Source organism: Penaeus monodon, chromosome 16 (genome assembly GCF_015228065.2).
Source record: "Penaeus monodon isolate SGIC_2016 chromosome 16, NSTDA_Pmon_1, whole genome shotgun sequence".
Taxonomy (NCBI): domain Eukaryota; kingdom Metazoa; phylum Arthropoda; class Malacostraca; order Decapoda; family Penaeidae; genus Penaeus; species Penaeus monodon.
In genome coordinates, this window is record NC_051401.1 from 28,975,398 (window position 1) to 28,986,616 (window position 11,219).

Genomic DNA, 11,219 nt, shown 5'->3' on the forward strand with positions numbered 1-11,219 from the left:
TTATTCCATTCCAAATGAACATATTGTGTTGAGTCTCTTAATTTTTAAATATGGAAGCATATACGAAAGTTTTTTCATCATTTGTTTCTCCTTTTTCTTCTTTTATGTTGTTTTTTTCTTTTTCGTGTCTTTTGGATGGTCAGCGAATGTAAAAAACGAAAGCGAAGGCGACGCTAGGCCATCCCTCTCCTTAAATACAAAATCACAAGAGCCCACTAAGTGTTCCCAATATGATAGGCAGCGTGCTATTTAACCGCACAGATAGCAAATTGACGTTTAGGGTGGTAGGTAACTGCCGTCTTCAAAGATTGGCGGACTAGGGCCATCAATGTAATCAAAGCTTTTTCATATGCCTTTGGATTGTTCTGGTGGAATTTGTTGTCATCGGGATGTCAGCGGGCGCTTATTTGTAGAGCTTATTGATTCTACATATATTGTGATCTTTGTGTTACAATTTACAATTACAGTAAAATCTAACTGGTATCACAAATATAAAAAAATCACATGATTTCCGTCATTATATATGCAATACTCTGTATATATATTGCCCTCTATCCTTGGATGCGGAAAGAAATTACTGGATGGGAAAGTGTTTTTTAATACATTATTAATTTTCATTCTTCGTTAAAAATAGATAAGATGTTCAATGATAATGCTTTGTGATGTTTGGGATGAAATGTCGAGGAGCGACCCTGTGTCCTCATCTGAGGCTCTACTCTAGGAAGTTGACGTCGGCGCGGCCGAAGTACTCGTACTCCTGAAGGCAGCGGCCTCGGAGCAGGGAAGGGCTTCCTCGGGGAAAGCGCACACGAGACGTTCCTGGTCGAACATGGTGCCCTCGCCGCACATGAACGAGAAGTGGCGGGTGATGTACACGTTGTTGTCGATGTAGGGCAGACACACGTGGAACAGGGCGCAGTCGTTGCTGGTGTCGGCGTAGTAACCGTAGGGGAGTTCGGCGCAGTCGAAGCCGGTGTTGATTCCACCCAGAACCAGCGAGGCGTTGGAGGGCAGCTCGAAGCGCAGAGGAGACGAGTCGCGACGCAGACGGAGGCCGGGAAGGGCGGCGGCCACGCCCACCAACACAGCGACTGCATTGAGGAGATAATGAATATTAACACACGTATAATATGGATTTGATAGTACTGAAAGAGATATGATGTGAAAGCTGTATGTCTGATATAATGTTTTTTTTTTTTTTTTTTTTTTTTTTAATGAAAAAGTAAATCATATAGACTGGTACTGAATCGAGATTAATATCATATATCATGACAAATTCCATCGACAAACTGTCCCGCAAAAATATACTATAATGACCTCTACAAAGAGAAGAACAGAAACGCATCCACAGTTTCATTATACCCACCGAGAGCAAGAACCTTCATGTTGTCTGTGAATCCTACGAAAGGAGATGTTTGAGCTGCTTGGAGAAGCCCCAATATATACCCCTCCTTCCCTTGGCCACGCCCCCTCCATCCCTCTGGATTCTTTCAGACGTCCTTCCGCAGGCAGGGTGACCTTGAAGTTCATGAGAAATCCCAGCGTTACATTTCTGTTTATGTTTACGTTTCTAGAAACAGAGAGATGATGCCCTGGAATTGACACTTTAAGCGCAGTCCATAGCAATCACTTATAATGAAGTAATATATGTAAAACAAATTTTAAGCATTAAACTAGATATTCGGAATGTTACAATATTTGGAAAGGGGGGTAAGACAGGCAAAGAGAGAGAGAGAGAGAGAATACCCTCAGCCGCACTTGAATATAAGGAAACTGGGTATTTGGATATCTTCTGTCCATTTTTACGCATGCAGGTAAAGTTACGCGTTATAGTGATATTACGTGATATATTAACCCACCAGTATTCACATCAAGCATGGGACAGGTCTTTTATTTACCCTAGATATACACGAATCTAACGTTATAATTTGTAATTTATCGACTGCAGCATATGCAGGCTTTGAAAAATGATGAGCAATATCAATACGGCTGGGAAATGTACAGTACTCAATGCTCATAGCAGTGTTCATAGCAGAAGGCATGCATATCTTTAGTTCTTGAGTGGATAATCACATACCAGTAACACTCACATACAAATATGCACACAGACATTCTCAGACGTCTATGAGCATATGGTCTTATGTTTAAGTCCATTCAGAAAAAAATGCAACGCCCAGCTGAAGCAGAAAAAGCTATAGATAAAAAGGATGATTTTTACCAGAGCAGATTAGTACCTCTCTTTTTGAAGGCAAGTTATTAAAGTGTGCCTAACTGGTGCCGACGTAAATCAGTTCATTTAATCTGTTAATGTGTAAGATATTCATCAGAAGTTACATGGTATTAGGAATTATAAAACAGTCGCCGACACATACAGACCGATTGTAAATATTTAAGCAAATACAGAAAAATATTCCCCTTGAGTAAGTGATAATGCATGCAAACTTCCATGATGCTTATCGCTGATTGTAAACTTTACAGAGGCAACAGAGGCAACCGTTGGGTGCTTGTGTGGGCGTTCTGCATTTACAGATCTTTCAGAAACCAGCTACTAACTACGAAAAAGTGGCACCTTACGAATTCAGATGTGTGGAAAACGTATGCTCAGACATACAGGCGACCAACTCTTGTCTGATTTTATGTAGGCGTAAGTTAACATCTGAGAACCATGTTTGAACAACTCTGCAGCTCCATGGCACCATTAGACGATATGGCTGCGGGAACGCTCCCTTTGATCTCTCTAGTTTTAATGATCATAACTTTAAAAGTAGCATCGTCTCATGTGTTTCTTAAAATTAGAATAGTCAATATAACAGACCTTCAAGGTTTAGGGAAATAAATTCCATCTATAGTGTATCCCACATCATTATCTGATTCAGAGCTTTTGGTGAGCAAAGAAGTGTCCAGATATGAAAATCAAACTATGTTTCCCAGATTCGTGCCTCTCTTCTCCAAAGTGCTGACGGCCGAAAGAAGAACGTACAGGAACCGCTAACAAACTGAGAGACATAGGGCGGAAATGGTCATTCTATTGGTAACTCGCTTTTGCTTTTCGAAGAACATATGATTAATGACTCTAACTTACCGTACTTATAAAGAAACATAATTTTGAAATTGATTTTTAGAGTTTATCAGAACTTTTTTTCAATACACTGCAATGTTATCTACACAAAAATCCCCGGGTATGGAAGAAAATTACAGAATGGGAAAGTGTTTTTTAATAGATTATAAAATTCTCCTTTTCACAGAAAAATAGATTAGATGCTCATTGATAATGGTATGCGGTGTTTGGGATGAAATGTCGAGGAGCGACCCTGTGTCCTCATCCGAGGCTCTACTCCAGGAAGTTGACGTCGGCGCGGCCGAAGTACTCGTTGGACCTCCTGAAGGCGGCCGCCTCGGAGCAGGGAAGGGCTTCCTCGGGGAAAGCGCACACGAGACGTTCCTGGTCGAACATGGTGCCCTCGCCACACATGAACGAGAAGTGGCGGGTGATGTACACGTTGTTGTCGATGTAGGGCAGACACACGTGGAACAGGGCGCAGTCGTTGCTGGTGTCGGCGTAGTAACCGTAGGGGAGTTCGGCGCAGTCGAAGCCAGTGTTGATTCCACCCAAAACCAGCGAGGCGTTGGAGGGCAGCTCGAAGCGCAGAGGAGACGAGTCGCGACGCAGACGGAGGCCGGGAAGGGCGGCGGCCACGCCCACCAACACAGCGACTGCATTGAGGAGATAATGAACATTAACACACGTGAAATATGGATTTGATAGTACTGAAAAAGATATACTGTGATTTTTTTTTAATGAAAAAGTAAATCATATAGACTGGTACTGAGTCGAGATTAATATCATATATCATGACAAATTCCATCGACAAACTGTCCCGCAAAAATATACTATAATGACTTCTACAAAGAGGAGAACAGAAACGCATCCACAGTTTCATTATACCCACCGAGAGCAATAACCTTCATGTTGTCTGTGAATCCTACGAAAGGAGATGTTTGAGCTGCTTGGAGAAGCCCCAATATATACCCCTCCTCCCCTTGGCCACGCCCCCTCCATCCCTCTGGATTCTTTCAGACGTCCTTCCGCAGGCAGGGTGACCTTGAAATTCATGAGAAATCCCAGCGTTACTGTTTATGTTTTCGTCTCTAGAACCAGAAAGATGATGCCCTGGAACTGAAACTTTAAAAGCAGCTCTCATCAATCATTTATAATGAAATATTTATAAACCTAATTTTAAATATTTAATTAGAAATTAGATTTTTAGTGTTTTGGAAAGGAGGACGAGTGAGAGGGAATCCCGTCAGCTTTATTTGAATCTAAGGAAACTGGGTATTTGGATATATTCTGTCCATTTTTATGCATACAGGTAATGTTAGACGTTATAGTGACATTACGGGATATATTATTAATCCACCAATGTTCACATCAAGCATGCGATAGGTCTTTTATCTACCCTAGATATACACGAGTATAACATAATTTGTAATGTATGGACTACATTATATGCAGCTTTGAAAAATGATAAGCAATATCAGAACGGCTGATAGATGTACATTACGAAATGCATTTATAATGATATGTTCATAGTAGAAGGTTTACATCTTGAGTGGATAATCACATTCGCATACAAATATGCACACAGACATTCTCAGACTTCCACGAATGTATAGTCTTATTCTAAGGTTCATTCAGAAAAAAAAAACGCCCATTACAAATAGCTAAAAATAGAATATCGCAATCACAGGTAATTTTTATCCCCCCCCCCCCCCCTTTCATCTACACTCCCATCACCAGAGCAGATTAGTACGTCACTTATTGAAGGCAGGTTGTTGATTTGTGCCTAAATGATGTTTACGTATATCACTTCATTTAACCTGTCAATGTGTAATATACTCATCATAAGGTACACGGTACTGGGAATCCTAAAACAGTCACTGATATATGCAGATCGATTGTAAATCTTTATTGCCAAATAATCCCTTTATGTAATGACATGGAATGACATATAAACTTTTATGAAGCTTTTAGCTGACTGTAAACTTTACTGCTTATAATTCGACATCAGCAGGTTTCATGAGAGACCGTTCAGTATAAGAGTAAATATGTCTTTTGCTACAGAAAACAGGGACAGCCGTTGAGTGCTTGTTGTGTGGGCGTTTCGCATTTACAGATCTTTCAGAAAACCAGCGACTAAGCTACAAATAGGGGACACCTTCCTAATTTTGACATGTGAAAAACGTATGTTCAGACACACAGGTGGTGAAAAGTTGTGTCTGGTCTCAGGTAGGCGTATGTTAACATGTGAGAATCATCTTTGAACCACCTTGCAGTTCTCTGGAAACCATTCAACGATATCGCTGCAGGAACATTGCCTCTTCTTGATTATGTTTAAAAATAATTAGCATTTGTGTTTGTTCTCTCTACTTTTTAGTGATCATAATTTTAAAGGAAGCATTGTCACATGCTTTTCTTAAAATCAAAAATGGTTAATATAACAGACCATCAACGTTTAGCAAAATAAATGGATGTATTCCACGTCATTATCTGATTAAAGAATCCTTTTGGTGAGCAAAAAAGTGTTCAAATATGAAAATCAAACTATGTTTCCCAGATTCGTGCCTCTCTTCTCCAAAGTGCTGACGGCTGAAAGAAGAATGTACAGGAACAGCTAACAAACTGAGAAACATAGGGCGGAAATGGTCATTCTATTGGTAACTCACTTTTGCTTTTCGAAGAACATATCGTTATTGACTTTATAATACTAGAATGATGCAGAAACATAATTTTTAAATTAACCAAATCACTATGAGAAGAATTATGGGTACTAAAAAATACTGATTATTTTATTTTTTGCAAGAAAAAGTTTGCTCACAGTCACACTCTCACTCACTCACTCACTCTCTCTTTCTCTCTCTCTCTCTCTCTCTCTCTCTCTCTCTCTCACACACACACAAATATGTGTGTGTGTGCGTGTGTGTGAACTTTAGGGTTTCTAATCAAAACTTTTGCAATACAGGACAATGCCGTCTACACGAAAACCACCAGGTATGGAAGAAAATGACTGAATGGGAAAGTGATCTTTAATAGATTAGAAAATTCTCATTTTTATAGAAAAATAGATTAGATGCTCATTGATAATGGTAAGTGGTGTTTGGGATGAAGTATCGACGAGAGACCCTGTAGGCGGCGGCCTCGGAGCAGGGAAGGGCTTCCTCGGGGAAAGTGCACACGAGACGTTCCTGGTCGAACATGGTGCCTGCGCCGCACATGAACGTGTATTCAAAAAATACGCGTACAAGGCATAAGGCAAAAACACCGCCAGACTTATGAGAAAGTAGGTTTATATTTCATGAATTATTCGACGCGACGTGAGAAACTTATGCAACAACGGCAAATGATGCAATGGTAAATTGTGTAAATTTCACTTGCTTTCATTTTCTTCCATGCGCCATTTGTTTCTCTCTTCTTCGATAAGTATGGAAGGAGAAAGTCTGTGTAGTTGCCATGAAGTAAAACATCCTGTGACAAGTATATCTATATCACGGGTTACCAGCGACAATCGCCAAATTTATAAAATCCTGTAAGTGACACCAAACTTTTCTTATCACAATTAGTTGATCAACTTCTTTTCGTGTTTGTATTGTTTGATTTACGCCAAGTGAGGGATTAACATACAAGAATAGTGTGAACCTACATGCAAAGTTCAATGTAACATGAAAACGACCTCACAATATTCATTCATCCGTGTAACTATGCTCAGTCATAAAGTCATAGGTCAAAACTTTTCCTGAAATGTTCTGTAGTTATTAAAACCTCAGTAAATAACATTCATATTATTTTGACTGACAAGCTGATTTTTATGTATAGGAATAGTGATGAGTTTGTTTGTTTTTGTTTTTCATTGTAGTTGGTTCGCAAACATAATGGCGATCTCAAGGCATACATTCATGCTTAATTTTCTTTGTGGTTATTTGCTGGTCTGTAAACCTAGGAAAGCAGTCATGACATAAGGCTTACACCTTAAAAGTAAAATGTCAAAATTACTTTCTATCTGTATGGTCTTGTAATAAATGGTAAGATAATGGCTGCAATCATACTATGATGGTTATTTTATCCGAAATGCAACTTTTCTTTCGATAAGATTATTACTGAAACTTGATATTATAGCTAATTGATGGAGTGTGAACATAATTTTCATTATCAGAACATTTTTCAAGTGCATTGCTCCAAAAGTAATGCTCGTTGATGAGAAATGTGGTGTTTGGGATGGGTTGTTAAGAACGTGTGTCCTCATCCGAGAGTCAACTTGATTACTTAAACGCAACTTTTCATTCCGATACAATGTTTTTTAGGGCTCAACATAATTATAGCATGATTTGTGTGATGTGTCACAGTCCTTAAGTATGGAAGAAAAAATGCTGAATGGGAAAGTGATGTTTAATACACTAGAAAATTCTTATTTTCATAGAAAAAATAGATAAGATGCTCATTAAAGATGAAATGTGGTGTTTGGGATGAAATGTCGAGGAGCGACCCTGTGTCCTCATCCGAGGCTCTACTCCAGGAAGTTGACGTCGGCGCGGCCGAAGTACTCGTTGGACCTCCTGAAGGCGGCCGCCTCGGAGCAGGGAAGGGCTTCCTCGGGGAAAGCGCACACGAGACGTTCCTGGTCGAACATGGTGCCCTCGCCGCACATGAACGAGAAGTGGCGGGTGATGTACACGTTGTTGTCGATGTAGGGCAGACACACGTGGAACAGGGCGCAGTCGTTGCTGGTGTCGGCGTAGTAACCGTAGGGGAGTTCGGCGCAGTCGAAGCCGGTGTTGATTCCACCCAGAACCAGCGAGGCGTTGGAGGGCAGCTCGAAGCGCAGAGGAGACGAGTCGCGACGCAGACGGAGGCCGGGAAGGGCGGCGGCCACGCTCACCAACACAGCGACTGGAGTGAAGAATAATTGTATTTAGAAAATGCACTTGTTACCAACGAAAGCCATCCTGGAAATCAGTCTACGAAGAGACTTATTTTTTCGGTGTCGTAATTATTCAATACTGCTACTTAAAATATCTGTAATACTATACACAATGGCAGTAAGACGATTCGAAACTTTCGTGTATCTTCCTGTTATAACAATACAATATCATTAGGAGGCAGCTAACAAATCTAATCTGCAAGAAATTCAGAACTGTAGAAGAGATAGAAAATAAGAAGAAAAACGAAGTAGGACGCAAAATTCATTAAGATTTATGTAATACGACCTATCAAGTCGTATTTAGCCGCACACACTCACCAAGAGCAAGAGCCTTCATGTTGTCAGTAAGTCCTACGAAGAGACAGTGTTTACGCTTTGTTAGTGTTCCAATATATACCCTTCTTCCCCTTGGCCCCGCCCCCACCATTCCTGTGTATGGCCTAGGAGAAGGAACCTAGAACAGAGTGTATGGTGACCTTGATATTCTGGTGTTTATAGTGTTACATTTCATTCTTCATATCTATATATCTTACTCTAAGAACTGTAAGGACCGTCTCTAAAAACTCCACATTTGAAATTAACCAGAAGGACGACTTCACTCATTTCCGCTCAAGGTGCGAACGCTATCACTCGTGACTCCACTACTTTAGAGTTCATAAAAGAAAAAGACAAACAAAATTGCTTTGGGTATAATTGTCCTGAACAGATACACTGCACAGCACGCCATTATTTCTTGCGTATTCAACCAAGTAAAGCAAAACCAAGTCTAAAATATAACTAAACTGAAATAGAAAAGAAACAATTTGATTCAAGGCGCGATAGTATTTTCTGGCTATCGATAACCGTCATAGGTACATTAATTTTTTCGATCTATGAAAATTGATACACAACTACGAATGCAGTAACAAATATAAAGAAATAAAATTGCCTCGGTTATAAGGGACAAAATTGTATCAGGTGAATCCAGTTCGGTTTTAGTGGCTGGCGAGGATTAGAATCTGTGGTGCTTCCCATTTTGCTGTGGCTGCTCAATTTTATTTCAATTTTTGATTTTTCATACCTCAACGTTAGGAGCTCCAGATTTTCCCTGTTCGTTAATACTGATATTTAAACTTCATTAAATTCTATACACATATTTGTAGGTACATTAAATGACTTGGAGAAAGAAAGTCCACTTAAAGAGAAAACGGAATCCCCCCCCCCCCCCTGCCCCACCAACTGCCTGTGACTACCAACCGTAAAATCCTCTCAAGGTCACAGAGAAGAGGCCCGTGGGATGCTTGATGGAAAGATGCTCTGGCGGGGCAGACGGTGAGAGGAAAGGGCGGGAGAGAGAGAAGGAGGGGGGATCTGTTGCATTGCATTTATAAGAATCCAGCTGCGGCCTCGTCTCCCTCTTTCCTCAGGGTCAATAGGTCTTTGGTCATCTCATTCAGTAACTAGCTGTTATGTTCTTGGGACGTAATACTATCTTTATCCCTTGTTCGAAGTAATTGACTTAAATTTTAAGTGTATTTGCAGTTATAAGTCTTCAGGAAAACCGTTTTCCTAGTTGAGTAAAGAACTTGAATCGAATTCTATCTCTAATTACTTTCATGGCCAATGAATCAGATAAATTTTAGTACAAATACCTGGCATCCGAATCTCGATAAAACTGATGTCCAGAACTAGTGGACTTTGTGAAAAACATATTGGTGGTTAATGTGAATAACATTTACATAAGCATTTACAGCGAGTTAGTGAAGCGCGTAATATTTCCAAAATGACATGCATATGAAGTAGACGATTGCCTTAGGCCTAAGGAATTCTAAGGTACTAAATACACCTAGTAAAGCGATTAATGATGAAAAATCGACATTTTCATGAGAATTAGCCTTGTATTTTCGCAGTTCTAATTATCTGGAGAAGGTATATTTGGATGGGGAGTGGGCGGTAACGTTCATTACCTGTAAGTCATTAAGGAATCAGCAGAATCATTGATAGGTAATGGCCTCTCAACTGAGAGTTCTGAGTAAAATTCTAATGAATAATGCCTGTGGTTTATTAGTGCACAGTACACAAAGTGCTTGCCATGCAGATGCGAGTGTCTGTGTGTATGCAAAGTGAGTAATTTATTCAAGTGATGGGATCATTAATTTCCCGTTCAGTTTTCTAATCTTTCCATCTCCTGCGCCCGCCAGGGCTGAATAGGCTTAGGCTGAGGCCGATGGCTGGCGGCCACGTCCAGGTAGGATGTCTTGGGGGAAGGGGGCGGGGTCAAGAGGGTGGGGTATTGGATATATAAAGGACCAGATGACCGGTCACGAGACACATCCCTCGCTATCTCACACCATGAAGATCGTTGCTCTTGGTGAGTTCTTGTGGGAATGGCTTCATTCACATAGCAGATTTCTCGGGCCTTTTAACCAGTTTGAATTGAGGAAAATATAATTATTGTCCCTTGAGACATACAGAAAGATTTGATTTTGATGTAGATATTTGAGGGGATGCATATGAAAACTATTAACATTTACTAGTGGTGGAAATTTTCATGCATAGTCTATCCTTTTATGGTTTTGGATTGATATTACGTTAAATTGTATTTTTTTTTTATGTTATCATTTTCATTGCTTCTTATGTTAATGCAAACGATGTGTATATGTAGTGTTCATGAAAGTATTTTCTACCCAACAGCTCTGGTTCTGGGCGTGGCCACCGCCCTTCCCGGCCTCCGTCTGCGTCGCGACTCGTCTCCTCTGCGCTTCGAGCTGCCCTCCAACGCCTCGCTGGTTTTGGGTAGAATCAACACCGGCTTCGACTGCGCCGAACTCCCCTACGGTTACTACGCCGACACCAGCAACGACTGCGCCCTGTTCCACGTGTGTCTGCCTTACATCGACAACAACGTGTACATCACCCGCCACTTCTCGTTCATGTGCGGCGAGGGCACCATGTTCGACCAGGAACGTCTCGTATGCGCTTTCCCCGAGGAAGCCCTTCCCTGCTCCGAGGCCGCCGCCTTCAGGAGGTCCAACGAGTACTTCGGCCGCGCCGACGTCAACTTCCTGGAGAAGTAGAGCCGCTAACTCATCAACCCTAAGTCATCAGTCCCATTCCATAGCGCTGTCCTCATTGCACCGTCATGCATGAACTCGAATTGAAACATTAAAATATGACCGATATTCTTGTGTAACTGACCTCATTGATTTTCGTTGTATATATAACTGCATAACTGTAACTATACATACATATATACATATATCTGTA

The 11,219-nt window shown here is 40.8% G+C and overlaps 3 protein-coding genes and 1 pseudogene across 4 annotated transcripts; 1 reads left to right on the top strand and 3 right to left on the bottom strand.

Moving 5' to 3' along the window:
- Nucleotides 1–582: 582 nt before the first annotated feature.
- LOC119583132 lies at nucleotides 583–1,474 on the bottom strand (annotated as a pseudogene).
- Nucleotides 1,475–3,200: 1,726 nt separating this feature from the next.
- On the bottom strand, nucleotides 3,201–3,971 carry LOC119583133 (U-scoloptoxin(01)-Cw1a-like). Its single transcript, XM_037931639.1, has 2 exons — nucleotides 3,951–3,971; nucleotides 3,201–3,714 (listed from the first exon to the last, which is right to left on the bottom strand). Exons 1-2 carry the CDS (start codon nucleotides 3,967–3,969, stop codon nucleotides 3,332–3,334), a joined length of 402 nt encoding a protein of 133 aa, XP_037787567.1. The 5' UTR covers nucleotides 3,970–3,971; the 3' UTR covers nucleotides 3,201–3,331.
- On the bottom strand, nucleotides 3,261–8,326 carry LOC119583134 (U-scoloptoxin(01)-Cw1a-like). 2 transcript variants are annotated; one of them, XM_037931641.1, is made up of 3 exons: nucleotides 8,292–8,326; nucleotides 7,526–7,942; nucleotides 3,261–3,297 (listed from the first exon to the last, which is right to left on the bottom strand). In XM_037931641.1, exons 1-2 carry the CDS (start codon nucleotides 8,308–8,310, stop codon nucleotides 7,560–7,562), a joined length of 402 nt encoding a protein of 133 aa, XP_037787569.1. In that variant the 5' UTR covers nucleotides 8,311–8,326; the 3' UTR covers nucleotides 3,261–3,297; nucleotides 7,526–7,559. The 2 variants fall into 2 exon arrangements, with proteins under 2 accessions (XP_037787569.1, XP_037787568.1); XM_037931640.1 differs by lacking the exon at nucleotides 3,261–3,297 and having other exon boundaries at nucleotides 7,428–7,942.
- Nucleotides 8,327–10,264: 1,938 nt separating this feature from the next.
- Nucleotides 10,265–11,134, top strand: LOC119583135 (U-scoloptoxin(01)-Cw1a-like). Its single transcript, XM_037931642.1, has 2 exons — nucleotides 10,265–10,323; nucleotides 10,647–11,134. The coding sequence occupies exons 1-2, from the start codon at nucleotides 10,266–10,268 to the stop codon at nucleotides 11,027–11,029; spliced, it is 441 nt and encodes a 146-aa protein (XP_037787570.1). The 5' UTR covers nucleotide 10,265; the 3' UTR covers nucleotides 11,030–11,134.
- The last annotated feature ends 85 nt before the right edge of the window (nucleotides 11,135–11,219 follow it).

Excerpts from the sequence above, each read along its gene's own strand:
- LOC119583135 (XM_037931642.1), top strand. The coding sequence starts at position 10,266 with ATGACCGGTCACGAGACACATCCCTCGCTATCTCACACCATGAAGATC. Across the intron at positions 10,324-10,646 it reads CATGAAGATCGTTGCTCTTG|CTCTGGTTCTGGGCGTGGCC; the intron begins GTGAGTTCTTGT and ends TCTACCCAACAG.